Source organism: Genypterus blacodes, unplaced genomic scaffold (genome assembly GCF_046128005.1).
Source record: "Genypterus blacodes isolate CSIRO-AG114 ecotype Tasmania unplaced genomic scaffold, CSIRO-AGI_Gbla_v1 ptg000058l_1, whole genome shotgun sequence".
NCBI classification, from domain to species: Eukaryota; Metazoa; Chordata; class Actinopteri; order Ophidiiformes; family Ophidiidae; genus Genypterus; species Genypterus blacodes.
The window spans coordinates 3512734-3531947 of record NW_027466870.1 but is presented as its reverse complement, the minus strand read 5'-3'; the positions used below and the strand labels follow the sequence as shown (position 1 = coordinate 3531947).

Genomic DNA, 19214 nt, shown 5'->3' with positions numbered 1-19214 from the left:
CGTGTGTGTGTGTGTGTGTGTGTGTCTCTCTCTCTCCCTCTCTCTGTGTGTTGTCTGTCTGTCTGTCTGTCTTGCACCATACAGTATCTCCAGCTCAGTCCAGTCTGCAGTTGATTACCTGCTCCTGTTCCATAGTTGTCTGTCTGTTCCAAATGCGTTGAGTATGTCAGGAATGCTGCTTCCCCCAGCGTGCTTTTTATTTGTTTGGAGCACCACCTGGTTTAGCTGTGTTGCAAGACGCAGCCAGAAGGGTTTTTGTGTGTGTGTGTGTGCCGGCCAATTATTCTCCCGACGGTGAACATGTTGCGTATTGCTTATTAAGATTTCAGTATTAGTAAAAAGAGATGCTGCAGGAGGGAATTGTGTCGATTGCATTGTCATAGCAACTCAGTGTTGATACAACAATAGATAAAGTAAATATATGTTGTTGATAGTTTGTTAGCTACCTCGTACAACTCGTCGGCTTGTGCGCATTAAATTCCTCCATGTGACTCTGGTTTCAGAGAGTAGATCATGCTGTACAGGCATGTGAGGTCCAGGGAAGGACGCAGAGAAAGGGCTTGGATTGGAATGAGGAACAGGGCAGTAAAGAAAAACCTCAAGATACAAAGACAATGAGCGTCGTGTCTGCTATAGGAAAGGATCGGGGCTTTTGAATTCCTGGACTTTGTTTGCTGTTTCTGAATATGGCGTCAGGCTCAATGTGCTAAAGGTTAGAGAGGCAGGACACTAACTGTTATTCCTTCTGATCTCTCCTCTTAAATAAGTTTCTCCTCTTCTTTTTTCTCTCCACCCTCCTCCTCAGAATAAGAAACAATTGGCGAGTGACCCAGCATGTCACCCACCGCTCTGCCTGCTCCTTTCTTCCTCTTCCTCTCCTCCTCTCTGTGTTTACTATCCATCCCCTCGTCTCCCTCCGTCTGCACCTATCCTTCCCATCTCCTTCCGCCCCCTGCCTCCTCTCCCCTTTGCCAGCGCTGGAGGGTAGAGGGAAAGGAGGCTGGCCAAAGTCACCACTGCGCTCTGATTTAGGCCTCTCTCTTCTCTTGGCCGGCCATCTGACAGCACCGGGCCCTGCATGTTGCTCTTTTCTCCCTGCTTAAATCTGCCACAGCCTGGCCCGCTGCCACAGCTGTAACGGGACCCAGCGTTGTATATAAATAGGCTGGGCCAGCTCCCCTTGCCATGCTCCTCAATGGGAGGCTGAGGCAATGGAGGAACAGGTGCTCCAACCCACACACTGTCTCTCTCTCTCTGCTCCTCCTGCCTCTTTCTTCCCGATCCCCCCGCCCGCCCCGCCTCCTCCTGGTGTCCTTAAATGTGGAAGTACAGGTTTGTCACGACACGCGTGTCAGCGGTGCCCGTTTGTCAAAACCGAATGTTTACATTTGACCACTTGCGCCTTTTTGTTGTGAGGAACAGCCCGAGCCTGTTTTGTTGGAACTCTACGCCGCGTCTCTTTGTTTAAATTGCCCCCCTCTGCTTCCTTGGCTCACTTTTTGTTATTTTGGTCCTTGACTTTCTTTGTTTTGGAGGCACAAGTTGGTACATGTTCATCAAAATGCCTCTCATGCACTTTCTCAGCATCGTTTTTCAGTGTAGAAAGCCACGGCCTGGCAGTCGGCACACACACGCACACACACACAGAGAGCTGGCTTCACTTCTCAGGACTTTTCCACAGCTGTATTAACAAACAAATGCATTTTTTTCCCACTGGCAGTCCCACACGGCGGTGCGGCTGCACATTTTCTCTCCTGGGGTTTGTTCAGCAACTGGGCTGTTGACAAATCTATAATCAGCAGATCACCTCATCAGAGTCAATGACCGCCTACGCCGACAGAGAGAGGAGGAAACTTCTCACCGTCCAGAGTTAGCTGCCACCTGGTTTCAGGCTGGACAGGTCTGGTTTCATGCTAAGCTAATAGAGAGAGAGGCAGAGGCATGTTGCTCCCTCCATCAGAGGCCACAGAAGGCTCCCAGCTCACACCGACACTATGCTGCACCTCCTCTACGCCCAGCAGCACTGTACGAGCCTGCCACATTTTATATTACATTTATTATTACATTAAATTTCCCTGCAGTGAAGACGACTCTAAAAATAAGACAATAATCTGTCTGGCATCGTATCTCCATTAGAATGGGAGCTTCAGCTGTGAGCGCGGACTCAGAGGTAGCAGTTTCAGTAAGAGATAGCGGCTACATTGCTATGACCTCAGTTGCACACATGGTGCCAAAGCGATGTTTGAGATGTAATCATAGTGAGCTAATGCCATGAGGCCACTTTGCGGTGTCTCCTCGTGTTACGTGCAAATGTCCAATTAATTTTCCTTGGCTCTGACGGCACCGCCTCACATTAGACACGGAGAGACGGGGGGAAGATGAGAGCGTGATAGTGGATGACATGTCGCGGTGGCACACGGCCATGCTTCAGATATGTAGCCGACGCCCTTATCTAGCACCAAGGTGTGAGGAGGGGCTTTAAGATGACAAACATCACAAACAGCCCAGGACCCAGGATTAAAGTTCCTTCATTGTAGCATTATTATAAAAGAGAACGCCACTGAGAAACTGAGTGGGAGGGGGGGGGTGTGTGTGAGTGGGTCATTGTTGTGAACACACAGCGTGATCCATAGCCTTCCACTGCACAGCGCCTTGATTTACTGTGCGGTTGAAGCCGTTTCTATAAGTCTAACTGCACATAGATTAAGTCTGTATTTTTGAATGAGAGCTGCTTAATCTCCCAGCCGAGACTTGAACTCATCCACCTCTCTGCATCTCTAAGCTTCCTCTTCTGTCTGTGTGACAGCCCCCTTTATACCTCCTTCCCTCTCTTCCCTCTCTTCCCATTCCTGCTGCCAAATTAAGTGTCAAACAGGCTGGGAGGGCGGTTGAAGCCCACATCTCTCCCTATAGGAGTCCACAGTTTGGTACAGTACATTCCAGCCCGTCCTCTGATATTCCACTCTTTGTTCTGCACCTATACAGGCCGTGCCACCCCCCAGACTCATTAGTGGCTGATTGGGTTGTTATTGTAATTAAGAGCTCCCGTATACCCAGCAAACCGTCCGTGTATGGGTGGTCCTCAGTGGGAGGCTGGCCTATAGAGGGGTCACACTCATTGTCTGCCGATCCCCCCAGCCTACAATGTTGAGACACTTTTTTTTCTATCGTCTCGTATGAAGCTGCGGACTGGAGCTGGGGTCAGATCCAGGAGTCCAGAGTGTGTGAACGTTCGGTCCAGCCGCCGCATTCTTTCTTTGAAAGCTGTTTGAAAGCACTTCCTGAGCAAACTGGAATTAGAATGACATCAGCTGTGCAGCAGGTGTTTCTCACTGTTCTTCTTAATGTCGTCCTCTTTCTCTCTCTCTCTCTCTCTCTCTCTCTTGCTCTCACATTGTCCCCACATGAGTCCAGCCCTAGACTGAGTTTATGGGATTTCTGTGTTGTAGGTAAACACACACTCTGGTTTTATTCTTGTTGTTTGTGGCCGTAAAGTCGCCAGCACTCCCCCCTCCCTCTGTGGAGCTGTGTGTTTGTGTGTTGCCCATCATGTGACAGCGATCCATAGCGGCCCTCCATTCATGCATGTGATCACCAACCGTCCTGGAGGTCCCTTACGTCAGTCTTCCTTCCTGCCGGGGCTCAGGTTACACTTTCACCCCCCCCAACTCCCCTCCTAACATTTCTGTGTCCCACCACCCTGTCTGTCCCCCTTTTTGCCCTCAACCCTTTCCCCCTCAGACCCAGTCTTCCCCCCCCCCCCGACCACTGTTGTCTCCCCGTTCTCTCTTTCCCCTCCCCTTTGCCCCCCCCCCTGTGTCCCCTCGCTCCCAAACCTGGGAGGAGAGAGGGAGGAGATGTCTCATTATTTTAAAGACACAGTGGCTCTCTCAGCCAACCCCTGACTGCACAACAGTTTAGCCCCGCCCCTCACCCCCCCTGCTCCTTCTCCCCTCCTCCTCCTCATTCCATCTTCCCCCATCTGCCTCCCCCATAACCCCCCTGCTTCTCCCTCCATCCCTCCTTCCCTCCTTCCCTCTCTCCCCCGTTCCTGTCAGTTGAAAACAAGACTCCATTTTGCGAAGGGAACTCCCACCAGCAGTGTGTAATGCTTCCCCTCCGGCATGTCTTTGTGTCTTGTGACCTATGTGCTTGCATTTCTGCGTGCAGTATGAAGAGGGAAAGCCTTAGTTTGAACAACACGTACTCTACCTGCATTGCAAAAAATGTTGTGTGTGTGTGTGTAAAAGTTAGGTTTGTGCACACAGGGGAAGTGGCACCGTATCCCCGCAGGTGTTGTGTAACAAAGTTTGTGTTGTGTTGCGTTGCACAATAGGTGTCCGATTAGCGCTGCGGGCCGGCGGCGAGTGGGTGGCCTGTAGCCCAACTTGATATGTCCACAAGATAAGGCCGGAGAGCCAGAGAGGCGTAAGGTCGCCGTTATCGCACAGAACGAAGCCTACTGCCACAAAGCAGAGGAGCAAAGAGTGTGTTTGTGTTACAGGGTTTGAGTACAAAAAAAGAGTCTGGCCCGGTGCGTAATAATGGCTCCGTCCACACACACGCACACGCACACACGCACACGCACACACACACACAATGTGAATGTTTGTCTGTATTGTGATTCAGGAAGTACACGCAGATTTAGCATTAGACTGTGATGCTAACATGCAGGGGTCAGTGTGGACCTGTTACACAAAGTAACAATCCTTCCATTTATGCTGATTTCACTCCCACTATGCTTACATGCCGTTTGTTTTCTTTACCCAGTGTAATCATACTAAGTACTGGACCATTAGGGCTTCCACGCTTGAACTGCAGTGCCAGGGAAGTGAACAGATTGTGTGAATGTGTTGTTGTCGTAAGTTTTCTTTTCTTTCTTTTTTTTTTTTAAATTTGCATCCGTGTTTACCCACACAGTGTTCTGGTGTGGAGCCCAGCGAAAGGTTTATCTGGTGAGCTGCACAACAGCTGGAATTGGATTCATCATGCTTTTATGAGTTTGCTTTGGCTGGTAGCGAGGCTGGCTACACACTCTCTTGCGCAGAGCCGAGCTGTCTCAGGCCGCGTCCGTGCGCCGGTGAACGAACGCCGTTTACATCCTGAGATCTGTCGCCTGCAGCTCTACGTGTAATTGTTTGGTGCTTTGCTGTAGCCAATCGGACGTACAGGTGCTGTCCTCATTTTGCCTTGTGTCAGGTTACTGCGTATAGTATAAAATATTGATTTGATCGAGGGTCATAAAGGCCCGGCTAACCTACGCTAACAATACCTTTACCACTACTTTACATCTATACAGTCCAGTCTTCTGACAATAAGACAAACACGCTAAGATGAAGATTTGTAAAAGGCCGGTGGTCCCACGTCTGCTTTTCTCCTCCATCCAGACTATTAGACGTCAATATAGGTAATTTCCTCTTCCTTCCCCCCCCCTTGACTATCCATACCTCCTCCAGTCTAAAATAAGTGATTGTCCCCGGGGAGGAAATAAAGTGTGCTATGTGGAGTATGTGTGAGAACGCTTCAGCCTTGGAAGTTCTCCCGCCACGTGATACACACTGGCGGGACCCTGTAGACAGATGTGTGTGTGTGTGCGATTGTGTGTCTACATTTGTATGCATGTTTGGATTTCCTGTCATTGTGGTCTCTGGTCCTCTCTGACCTCAGATTAATGTCGGCCCCCTAGCCGCTCATTTCTCATCTGTTTTCCTATTCTCCTCTTAGAGACAGAATTAGCATTTTATAGGAGCAGACTGCACTGTGCTCCTTTTGCTGGAAGCCTGGGAGGAAACTGCAGCTTTCCCTCCTCACTTTGTTTGTTGGGTGGCCAAGTGTTTTTTGATGATGTGGACATGGTGTTCATGGTTAATAATTGGGTTTGAATCTGTCTGTTATCCACTTTCAGATGGGAAGTCTTTGGTATTTAGTTATAGGCATGTGATGGTATAGCTAAAGACTGATGTCATCTCCACTGGGTCCCATCAGAAATGAAAGAAACGCTCCTTTAGCTGTGCTCAGGCGGGACCACCCACCAACCAGGAGACTTGAAGTACAATAAATGCATTGACAATATAATAATAATGTGATGTGACTAATGGCCTCATGTCGTCTGTCCCTCACACACTCAAACTCACATTTTGCTCATGTGCACTGTTTGCGTAGCCCAGTTCTGGACTGGCCGGCCCACGTGTAACTGAATAATCAACAGCACGTAGGTTGTCTGCCTCTTCCCCGTGTATTGAGGGCTATGATTAATTACAGCAGATTAAAATCCCATTTGGACAATTATTTTATCATAAAAACTCTGCTGCCGTGTCAGAACGTGTCTGTGTTTCATCACTCTTCTCTCAGTGCCAGTGTGTGTGAGGACTTTCATTCAGTTTCTCTCGCAGCTGTGATGATTCCAGTAACGATGCAAAGCCCGGTGATAGTAAGATGGAGTTCCAATAACAATTTGCATTTGAATTCAATCAGTTTTCCATCAGAGTGACAGTGTGGTTGATATTGACCGTGCATGATTAAGCCATGTTCAGTCATTGTCACCAGACATGAAAATTACCGGACTGAACAAATTGTTTAAGGTCTCCTCTCCTCCCCTCCCCCCAGTGTGTAATGAGTGTGAATTGGTGTATTGACACTGCAGATTTTGTGTTAAAATAGAAAAAAAAGCATGTTTGCATCGAGGCACACTGTGTTCAAACACGCAGCGTCACCGTGTCAAGCCAAAATCATACCTGTTCATTTAACACGTGGAATTCAAACGCTCGGTGTTGACAGATGCAGCTTTCTTATTTGTTTATTTTCACTCCGGTGTCAGGAATGGTGTAGGAGTCTCTGAAAACACACGGAAAGGAGGCGTGTGAGGCAGAGGGACATTCCACACGGGCCGACGCTCTCCGGCCCTTTTTTAGAGTTTGAAGGAGGGGAAGGTCGCAGTGATGAATCTGCGCTATTGTTTGGTTTAAGATTTGCTTCCTTTTTGCCTGTCCTTAACCTTACACAAATAATTAAAGTAAACACGCCGGGCCATCGCTTACACTTTGTTGCCAGAGGGAATTTGTTTCTTCTTAGATTTTTCATACCAGATTTGAATACGTGACTCAATGACCAATCACATGGCAGCAAAACTAATGGGTTCATTGTTACGCCCGACTTTTAAAAGGAAGGCCATGTAGGGAATGAAGTGGTGTGTGGTGTAATCTCCTTTTAGTCATCTTTCCTTCTCACCACTGTCGAAACGGCAGCATGCTCCTTTCCTCCGTACATCGTCTGAAGTACTGTAACTGTCGCCTAATGAATTCTCCACTCCTCTAATATGAGCGTGGGTGTGCGTCTGTGCACGCGGTTGCCGGTTTAAATGCAGGCGTGTGTGTGTGTGTGTGTGTGTGCGTGTGTGTGTGTGTTAAGTGTGCAGCAGCAGCAGGGTATGAATGAGCATGGATAAGCATTTTGCTTCTAGGCTTTCATTTCTGTTAACCCCCCCACTTGTCTTCTTCATTCAAATCAGAAAGTGACAGAGTCATTTCCTCTCTGGAGAAATACTACTGAGGCCAATGAGAAGTATGTGTGTGTGTGGGTGTGTGTGCATGTGAGCGAGCGAGAGACCCTATCAGATTGGAGAAGGGACTGAATGAGGCTGCTTTTGTGAATCATCCTACTTAATGCAAATCACAAGTGGTTTCATAGCTTAAAGGAAGAAAGGGGATTGTGTTGATGCTTGGATGTAGTTGTTTTAACACAGCAGTGAATAGAGGCAGACTCATGCCTGTCAGGCCTTTGTGCCACAGTCACACACACATCGCTAGTAAAGTAATCTCAGCTCATTTACATGTTGGTGGTCCTCCACCTTCTTTTCTGTGCAAGTAATTCCTACTGAGTGGTGAAATGTGTTTTGAGGTAAATGAATGTGCAGCACTTTGTCCCTAATCACTGCTGATGGGCCCTGAAACATTCATGGCCCACAGCAGAGCTCTGTTGTGATAATGGCACACATTAAGTGTAGTAATTCAGACTACAACCCACTTATTCTGACTTCTAATACATCACATTTTCTCTCCGTCCTTCCAGTCTGCCCGAACAAGGACATCCGGAACAATGTGACCAACCTGCAGTCCTTGGAGAACTGCACCATCATCGAAGGCCACCTGAAGATCTTGCTCATGTTTAAGACCAAGCCCGAAGACTTCCGCGGCCTCAGCTACCCCAAACTAAGAGTGGTGACCGACTACGTGCTACTGTTCAGAGTCTACGGCCTGGAGACCCTCACCGAGCTCTTCCCCAACCTCACGGTAATCCGCGGCAACAGCCTCTTCTTCAATTATGCCCTGGTGATCTACGAGATGCTCCAGCTGAAGGAAGTGGGCCTTCACAGCCTCATGAACATCACGCGGGGCGCCGTGAGGGTCGAGAAGAATCCCGACCTCTGCTACCTGGCCACCCTGGATTGGTCCAAGATCCTGGACTCGGTGGAGGACAACAACATTTTGGCAAATAAGAACGACAGAGAGTGCGGAGACGTGTGTCCCGGCACAGCCGAGGGTCAGACCACCTGTCCTCAGAACACCATCAACGGACACTTCAGGGGACGCTGCTGGTCACAGAGCCACTGTCAAAGAAGTAAGTGAATGTCTGCGAGAGTGTGTGCCGCATGTTATGCACAATGGAAGCGAGGGAAGGCTTTTTGTATTGCACTATACTGTGGATATTCCCCGTGCTCACACATTGAGCACATCTGGGTGAAAGCTTGTCCATACACACACTGCTCCTCTAAGCAGACAAATAAATAAGAAAAGCTGACTTTTACTCATTAATTACTCATTTTCAAATCAAGTAGTGAAACCCGTTCCGTATGAAGTGGCTGTTGTGTGCAGACATGCTATAGCGTACTTTTCTTGAATCCATCACCCTGCTCGTTCCCAAAGCGGCCCCTGGAGACGCATGATGAGAATTATGCACCAGAGATTTTTTTTCCTCGCACAAATCAATTGAGGTGACTGATGTTTTCCATTCCATGTGGTATTTATAAAGATTTCTTTGATGCGGAGAAATGCTCTTATTAATATCAACAAGTCAGGGGTCGTGGCCATGCCCCGCCCCTCTGATTAGCTTTCATTGACTGGAGCATTGTGGGCTAGCGATCTGTAATTATAGGCTGGGGATACGCTTGATGTGTGAAGTGACTCAGCTGTGCTGTTGAGTCACTGGACGCATGTTTATTATGAATTGTACAGATTTTATTGTGGTTTAGAAAAAATGAAAAGGAGCCCTGTGGGTTTGCTTAGTGCAGCAAAGCAGTCAGTCAGTCAGTCAGTCCTCTGCTAGCATAAACACAGAGGATGGCTTCAGTTGTAAGACATGGAGAGAATGGTTATTATTTGAAGGCGATTATAGCTTGTGTTGTTTTCTTCTCTTCTGTCGGCGTCTGAGACCGAGGCTAGCGTTCAAAGCGTAATGACCTCGGCCATGTTGCAGCCCGCCTACAATGTTGGCTCCTAGATTTTCTGCCAGGTCTGATTGTCGGGAAGGGAAAGTGCAACACAGGAAATGGCTCTCCCTGTGTCTCTGTCTCTCTCTCTCTCACACACACACACACACACACACACACACACACACACACACACACACACACACACACACACACACACACACACACACACACACACACACACACACACACACACACACACACACACACACACACACACACACACACACACACACACACAAACACACACACACACACACACACACACACACACACACACACACACACAGCCTTACAGTTTAGACTTAAACACATAGGTGTAAAGCAGTGTGGTCAGAGTTGCCTTTTTTGGTATAACAGGGGAAGGGTAAAGAACCTATGGGTTGTCGTTTTACAGCAAAGGCATGTAGAATTGTGTACAAGTGGATAGAGCGAAGTGACGGTGAGCTGTGCGTGTACATGCGTGTCTCCTTTGCTTTTTGGAGGACCAGGGGAAAGAGTGTGATGCTGCGCTCCTTGTCATGTGATGGGCTCAGTTCAAGTGCTACGTGTCAAAGTGGGGACCATTTCTAGGACATGATGCAATTTCTCTGTCTCCCTGCAGCAGAGGGAGTGAGAGCATGTATGGCACACACACATAGAGATGATATGTGTGCTGTAAATGTTTGAGTGGTGCTTTATCTTTGATATGTGTGCACTTTAGTATGTCTCCTTCAGAGAAGAGAAGTCCATTTCTACACTGCCACAGACACGCAAAGTCAAACTGTCAGAGTGTAAGATAGGGCTCTGATCCTACTGCTGCAATGAAACTAGTGCTTCTCTAGATGGAGTAAAATAAAATAACTGAACTCTATAATATAATCTGAATCCATGGCATTCATCGGCCTCACAGGTCAACCTTGAATGAAAGCAGGAGAAGAGGAATGCGTTTCTTCTGCTTGCCTGTGCGGAGCTCTACAGAGGAACATATGCTGTGTGTGTGTGTGTGTGTGTGTGTGTGTGTGTGTGTGTGTGTGTGTGTGTGTGTGTGTGTGTGTGTGTGTGTGTGTGTGTGTGTGTGTGTGTGTGTGTGTGTGTGTGTGTGTGTGTGTGTGTGTGTGTGTGTGTGTGTGTGTGTGTGTGTGTGTGTGTGTGTGTGTGTGTGTGTTTGTGTGAACTCTAGGCTCTTTAATTAGAGCTTCTGCGAATCAAAACTCACAGTTAAGAAACTTTGATGCACATGTGCACGCACACAGGCGCAGGCACAGGGCGGAGGAACATTAGAGGAGGCATTAAAGTTTATGGAAACTGTGGGGTTGTTTTTGTTGTGCTTTTTTACAGGGTTACAGTTGCCTTAGGTAAGAGCCAGGGGAGAGCCTTCATTCCACTGATATTACACATGGCCCTTACAAGCTCTGTGTGTGTGTGTGTGTGTGTGTGTGTGTGTGTGTGTGTGTGTGTGTGTGTGTGTGTGTGTGTGTGTGTGTGTGTGTGTGTGTGTGTGTGTGTGTGTGTGTGTGTGTGTGTGTGTGTGTGTGTGTGTGTGTGTGTGTGTGTGTGTGTGCGCGCGTGCGTGTGACCTTGCAGCCTTGTGTATGTTGGCGTATACACATTGGTATACATATTCTGTATTTTTTGTGTGTGTGTGTCAGTGTGTACAGCTGAGTGTAGGTCGCCATAGGGATGTGGATGTCAGTCCAGTTGTAGGTTTTGTCAAGTTCAGTCATGCTGCAATTTCCTCAGCTTTTACAAGCTGTCACAGTCGCTGTGGCTTTCCTGCCTGATTGAATGTTGGTGGTTGCCTGCTTTCCTTCTGGACAGTGGCGGTGCAGCAGTGTAACATGATCACACGTAGTAAGTCTGCTTCATGCTCACTGGCTGTTGTGCCACACACTGGAGTATTCCACTCACACACACCAGTGTTTCTGTGTGGTCCTTGGTATGGATTAGGAATTATTTCTATGTGTTTTATTTTCTAATCATGCTGAATCAGTTTGTTTAGGGAGGCTGTTAACTTTAAAGACCAATAACAAAATGAAAAGGCAGTAAGTCATGACAGGGAGATCTCTAATGATGACAGGGTGAGGATATTTAGATGCTGGCAAAATCTGCTTGATTTCCCCAAGGATATTTTTTACCAAGGCTACAGATTCTCTGTGGAAGGCGTACAGTATGTCTGTACGCTTCTCACTCGCTTTACTGTGCATTTCACGCTGCCGGGTGGCTACTAAAACAATGATGAGAATAATGCTTAGTTTAAGGTATTTATCACAGATGATATTCAATCAACAACATACAGTAACGATTTAAATGTAAGTGCATTTGACATGAACGTCTCAGTACACTTTATATATAATCCTTAAACACAGGACCGTACACACACGCACAAACCTTGGTGTGATTGCAGGATTATAAATACTGTAAGGCATCGGGGCCCGGAGAGGCAATTCAGAGGGCATTGAGTAACAAGGTCATCATATTAATTTAGGCATTTACACAATCTGCCAGCATTCCTCTCTGGCCTTATTTGTAGCGGTGGTGTTGCTTCTCGCAGTCATTATATCTTTGTATTCTTCATTCATACACTTCTAATATAATTCTTCGCTCCTCTGACGTGATATATGCCACACGTGACCATTCACCAGCTTGTTCCACTGCAGGCTGATCTTTGCAGACGCTGGCCCTTTAATAGGAGCATTAAGGAAGCCGTAGTGTGTTGATTACCAGCGTCATTATAACGATTATGCGTGATCAAAAGTCAAAGGTAGCGTTACCTGGACCTTTGTCTTCGTTGTTTGCATTGATTGTTTTTAGTCAATATTTTCATTTGACCTTTCGCCTATAGTTTATAGAATTTGTTGTTTGTATTGTAATGTTAGTAATGATCTGCTGTAGTATTATTTATTGTGATGTCCGAGTGGGGAGAGTGTATGTGGGTGAAATGAGGGCTGGTGGGGGACGAGGGGGGCGGAGAGAGTCCAGAAAGAGGCAGGAGGAGTAGAGAAGGGTTGGGCAAAAACAAAACAAACAGAGCAAAACAAACATGGCGGGGTGTTTAGAGTGTGGCTCCCAGGTACGTATGTACACACGCACGCACGTACACACTTTTGCCAGGGTGTAGTGGCCAAGTTGGAGCGGGCTGAAGAGAGAAAGAAAAGGACAGTATTAAGGATAGAGGTGCTCAGTGGAGCGTGCTACTGGCCTGTGCCCATAACCAAACAACAACACTTCTCCAGCCCAGCCTCTTAGCCGCCGCGTCAGTGTCTCCGCTCAGGCTGCTTCCCCACTTTCTCTCTCTCTCTCTCTCCCTCCTCTTCTCTTCTTTCCTTCATTCTGTTTCTGCTGTTGTCCGCAATGAGATGTAAATTAAAGTTTCCCCTCTTATCTTCATGCCCCTGAGGTTGCTTAATACAAATGTTTTGGATCTGATAGTAACATTGATAGGCCACAATCAATTGATCCATTTTATTTATTATTAAATTGTGTTACTGCTCTTTGATGGGAGTTTCTGTCCGTCCAGCCTTTCATCCATTTTCCTCGGCACATTCCAGTCGGGGTCGCGAAGGCAGCCATTCCAGTTCCCGACTCGAGTGTATTGCTCAAGTTATGTGATCCTGATAGTGATACACTCGTCCACAACGACGCACACATACACACACACAGAAGAGAACTGCCCGCATTTGTTCTCGTCTTTCTCTCATTCACTGCTGTAGACACGGGCAACCTCCTCTGATGCTGTTCATTTGTGATAGTTAAAGCTTCTCCCTGGCGGCTTGCCTTACACCCACACACACACACACACACACACACACACACACACACACACACACACACACACACACACACACACACACACACACACACACACTGGTCTTTGAATTACCATGAATATCTTATAAGGGACAGGGAGTAAGAGGAAGAGACAAACTGAAAGAGAGGGGTAGAAAACAAGGAGGAAAGGGAGGAAGGAAGGATAGAAAGCGACAGATGGAGGGGGAGAGGCAGTAATCATGTTCTTGTGTTTTTCTTCCTGGCAGCTTGCATCCTTGTTAACAAATCCAAAGTAACTTTGATAAGCTGGCATCAGTTATGTATCTATGTGCTGTATGTACTTGTGTGTTTGAGTGTGTGTGTGCGTGCTGCTCTGAGCTCAGCACAGTCCATTCATGCTGTGAGTGCAGTAGCAGGCGGGCAGTGCTAGCCGAGCACCCCGGGGGATTTGGAACACTCTCGCCTGTCTCTTCCAGCTCATCAATGGACTGGCAACTCCTGCACCCTTCTGCACACACACACACACACACACACACACAAACTGCACGTACAGTTATGTATATGTATGCGTGTGTAAAAGCGCACATGCAAATAGACGCTCGCACAATTCATAATACTGGACCACAGAGCCAATTGGAGCACAGACGTACCCAAAGCTGACACTGCTGCCCGCTGTTCTAGCTGAAGCAGAAGATTGGCTGTTAATAGAGATTTAAGGAGCTCAGAGTGAGGAGAGGATGAGGTCTTTTGAGGATAAGATCCTCCTGCATTTTTAATAATACACATTTAACTACTTTGGACAAAGCAATATTGAGAGGCAGACTGATGTCTCTTCCTAATCAGAGGGATAGTTCAATACCCTGTCTATATGTGGGCCAGGTAGTGTTGGCATGGAGGAATATATTGGTGTGTGCACGTAGATCTGTACGTAGAAGTGTGTCTCTCTTTGATTACACATGTGATAGGGCTGCTGTGAGCTGAGCTGAAGAGGAAAGCTTGTTGGCAGGCTGTTGGTTGTTGCAGCCCGAGCTGTCTGAAAGGACTTCCTCATTATTTCCTGCCATTGTTCGAAGAACTTCCTACTACGGAGCTCTACAACCGGGCCCTGAGGGAAGGCTGGTGGGGGAAGAAGTGTAGTGGTGGAGTATTATTTACATGGGAGGAAAATGAAAGGAGAGCACTGTTAGACAAATGGACTGAGAGTTCACAACTTTCCTCATGCACAGCCTCTAACATGGATCTGATCCAATGAATCTGACTGAAACAAATCCATCACCAAATGTGAACATACTGTATTTTCTCCTGACAGCCTGGTGGTGATGTAAGGATACAGGCGGCCCAGAGTAGAGGTGAACTATAAGGATTGCATAACATGTTTGTGTGTAAGGGAAGAAAACAAGACGACCCTCCCTCTGGTTGAGAAACAGGGATTGTTTTCAGGTGCTAGGCCGGATCAGATGACTGCCAAGTCTCAGCTCTGCCATCAGCCCTCTGCACGTACACACACACACTGTAATGAGGCAGGCTGACCACCAACCGCCCCATCGTAATTGTACAGTTGCTAGTATAGTTATATAGTAGGCATGTCCTTGCATTAATAAGCATATCATGATCTTACTTTATAGAGAACACTTCAGGTTTTCCTATAGGTAATCTCACAACACGTGTTTTTCAGCACACCTCCTCTGTACTGTCTCTGGAATATCTAATGCTCATGCTTCAGCAAATACTTTGAATTCCGCGGGTGGCCTTGATGTGATACAATGGCTTTCCTGTGACAAGGTCAGCAAGAGTTGTTAGGACATTTGGAAATGTCAAGAATGTTGTCATCACCTTGAGAGAAGCTGAGTGTTCCCCCATAATGAGGAAAAAACAGGCAAATCATTTCTACATTAAATCTAAAAAGCCCGCCTGTACAAAGCTAAGCTAAGCCAAAAGTCAATGTTGAATATCGGCTTCAGGTTTCTGAACTTGAATTATCCTGAGTTGAACTTGTTCACCCTCGTCTGTCCGCCCTGTCCTTGAAGTTGCTTCCAAACCCAACCCTTTCCACATAGTTGTGTCCAGACCCGGCTCACTTCCCTGAATGTCATGTCCTTGGCTTTCAAGGAATGGCTATTTTCCTCTAACCTTTTTTTCAAAATTAGGTTTCTCCCCGTACACAAATCTCACACAGTCCCCTCCGGGGAGTGCAGCCCTTCCTAGAATGTGCTTTGTGTCTTTGAAAGCAGCACAGTGTTCAGTGAAACAGAACTTTGATGTGTCCACCCCTCTCCATGCAGTAATGGTGCAGCCCAGAGAACCTTTGTCTATTTAAGGCCATACTCGTGACACTGGACTTGGGGGTGAGGGTGGGTGGAGTGGACAGACGCAATGGCACATTATTGGGAGAATGTGACCACGTGTGTGTGACCCATGTCGGGGGAGTGCACGTAGAGGATGGGGGAGGAGGAGGGAGGAGAAGGAGGGAGGTCAGAAACCAGCCGACCATTTGCTGGCAATAGCTACAGTGTGGTGACGCACAGATATGCATACTTACATGGATACATGTGTATACACACACACACACACACACACACACGTACAAACAGATTCCAGGAGAGCTCACAACTGCGCAATGTGTGTTTCCCTAGCAACAACGGCAGAAAGAGAAATATTATTCCTCCCCTCTTCCGCCTCTCCTGCAGGACTTTCCTGAATGTCTCCACTGATAACACATCCAGACTTAACATCTTGTGCAAGCTGATAGCTATGAAACAGTGTCGGTTTCCCATCAGGTCTAACTGTCTAGCAGCCCTGGAACAGAATCGAACATGCCTCTCCCATGTCAAGCATAGTTTGAGCCGGCCCTAGCTGATGACTAATTTGTCATGAAGGTTTGACGAGAGCAGCTTTTCTTCCTCCTCCCAGTGATGAGCACCTGGAACAAGTTACACTGGGGATCACATTGGTAGGACATCTCAAGGAATCCTATCCAGTAAAGAAATGGCTCTACCCTCCTCACACTATTGGCATAGCTACACACATTTGCATCGATGAAATAGACAACCGGGATCCAAAACCTAAAAATTGTGAGGTGTGGTTTGGAATGCTTTACCCAGGGAAATACAGAGCAAAAGCAAAATGATTGAGAATTCTCGAACAGACAACAGCGGGAGTAGTATCTATATGACTATGAGCTATGGGAGCAGTGACACGCCGTCAGCAGCAGACATAATAGTAACGATAGCAACATCGGGTAGCCTTTTGAATGTGTATCATTTTAAGTGCGACGGTTCAGCACCCAGGATATCCTTGGTTTTGTGTGGGGAGCTGGTGGACGTGAGGCGAGGCTGCGAATGATGAAACCTACTTCACTAGACTCAAAGGACTTAAGGTATAAAACTCTTACGTGCCATAACGGGCTACATGTGGCGGTTGCCTCATAAAACGGGCTCCTTAAAACAATAGGCTGCTTTCTCTGCTGAATGTTGCTGTCATCGTCTCATCTCGTCTCTTTTGTTGTTCCCCACAGTTCTTTATTTAGATGGCTTGCATGGTGCCCGTTATTATTCTGGGCCTGTGCCAGTCGGGCTCCCTGCTTGGTGGCTGAAGTGGTTATCTGGTTAAAAGCATTTAACTGGTAATGTTATTAGTAATTTCCTCCTCAGCCTCACAGAAAGCCTCATAGGAAACTTCTTCACTGCTGCATTCCTCCCCCCCCCCCCCCCCCCCCCGTTGTGCCGCGGTGTTAATGAGTAATCGATTGTTGATTGATAGGATGCCTCAACTTGAATCGATTCAGGAAATAGTTTTAAACGTGCATGCCTGAAAGCACCCCTGCAGTCATGATTCTAATATGCACTCGCTGCTCCTTCACTGCCACTCCTCCTCCTCCTCTGAGTACATTTTGATCGCCCCTCTGTCCTCATGAGGAATGAATACAGTCGGTCGTTTCACCAACACTCCATCGAGACGTGGAGACGTTTGGTCGTGTGTGGAAAAACCTGGAAAAAGCTTCAGACGCGACTAAAAGAGTCTGCAGAGCAGAGAAAGAAGAAATGTTTTCCCTGTGTTGTTCTTTTTTCCCTCCGTTTCTCTTCCCTGCTTGTGTTGCTCCACCTTGTGTGAAAGATCCTCCCCCCTGCACTCCCTCTTTTTTTTCCCTCTCTGTCCCTCTGTTCCTTTGCTTTGTGCTCTCTCCCTCTCTCGCTCTCTCTCTCTCTCTCTCTCTCTCTCCCTCTCTCTCTCTCTCCCTCTCTCTCTCCCCCTCTTCCTTCCACTTGTACGCTGTGGTATGCAGACATGCAGGAATTTCTGGGCCTCAAAATGATAGACCAAACTTGTCAGCCCTGGCTCCTGTTCTTAAAGATGACCTCTGTGGTAGTGTGTGCCTGTGATTGGTCCACACCTGTGTTACTCCTCACGTGATTGGTCATAGCAAATTTGTCCACAGCTCATGTTGCTGCCGAAACAGTGAGTTTCAGCCGACAGTTTGTTTAAGATGTAACTGTAACTTCTTTCTACTGCTTTCACTAATGTGTGTGTGGCTTTGAGGACAAACAGAATGTGTGATGCCATGCTGCTGTTTTTGTATTTCCATGTGAGTGAAAGAAGAGCACGTCCGTCACAGCTGCCCCCCCGCCGCTCATGCCTGGCTATAAATGTTTATTCTCTCAGACACTCACACATATCTGAAAATTAATCAATGATAGGGGAGAACAGAGTGGAGGGGACGAAAAGGAAGAAAGACAATTAAGGCACTTGATCAATTGAAAATGACCTGGAACATGGGGTTGGCCACATCAACACAAATAAGCGTGCAGAGACCAACCGGAACAAGTTCTCCAACCCAGCTGGGTCTGAATACGTCCTTAAGCTTAAAAAGGAAACGCAGCCATACAGTATGTGACCGATATGGAGCTGACGAAGATGGGCGTTGATTAGGATGAAGGAGGTGACGGCTCCAAACTCTGCTTAGCGCTGATCTGTGTAGATGAGCGCTTTAACTGGGGACTGTTTTCACCGTATAGCGGAATGTGATGGAATAAGCCTGCATGTGATGAAACGGGAGAGCGGGGGGAGAAAAAAGAAAGGATTTGTTATTCTCTGTGGCAGCGAGACACTGTACTTAGAGAAAAGCCTCTACTTCTAAAACAAAATAGTTGTCTATTATTAGTATCTACTGGAATATATTGAATATGACACTGAATAGCTTGTCCCCCCCGATATAGAGCATGAGCTAGTGAGCTAGACTCTCGCAACGCATGTGTTTGTGTGTGTATCACCAGGCAGGATGACGTCCGAGCCGGCTAATGCTTAGCATGCCTCGGCCGTTTGCCTCCTCTCTCCAGTGTCTGCTGCTCCGGGCTTTGTAATGACATTGTTTGTAACTAAAAAAGGTTGTGCTCCTGTGCTCCGCTCGCTGACGTACCGCACTCTCCCGTCTGCTCTACACACTCTCACGTCTACGCAACAAGGGAACCACTCGCGCTACTGTGTTTTGCTGGTGTTTTTGCGTTGCCCAAGGTGTATCTAGGTACGATCAAAATACTCCATCTGTGGTTTCTATCAGACACGGACAAATAAGGTGAATAATCTGTGTGAGTCGACATCTGAATGCCACAACTCTGGGCCCTTGCTGTTTCAATCCCAATGGGCAGTAGTGGACATTAGCACACACAACAACGACAACAACAACACCAGTCCATCCACAGGCCTCCAGCCAACTCTGCACACAAACCACCATATTGCATCGGCTTCTCTCCTCTAGGCGTCGTTGCCATTGAAGCAGGAAACCATTGAAAAGCCACCGGCGACATAATTCATAGGTAGTAACAAGATTTACTTTGTGGTGGGTTTTCACACACACACACACACACACACACACACACACCACGCTGATATTGGAGTTGGAACTAAGAGAACTAGCAGGTTTCTGAGTTTGACACATCAGATAACAAACGGCACTGCTTGTCACCCACATAAAATCCAAGCCCCC

At 47.3% G+C, this 19214-nt stretch overlaps 1 protein-coding gene across 1 annotated transcript in view; it reads left to right on the top strand.

Annotated features, from left to right (window-relative positions):
- Positions 1-19214, top strand: part of insrb (insulin receptor b) — a 68865-nt gene that overhangs the window by 12457 nt on the left and 37194 nt on the right. The window contains exon 3 of the mRNA XM_076153322.1: positions 8068-8616. Within this exon, the coding sequence (XP_076009437.1) occupies positions 8068-8616 (549 nt within the window). The remainder of the gene's footprint in view (positions 1-8067; positions 8617-19214) is intronic.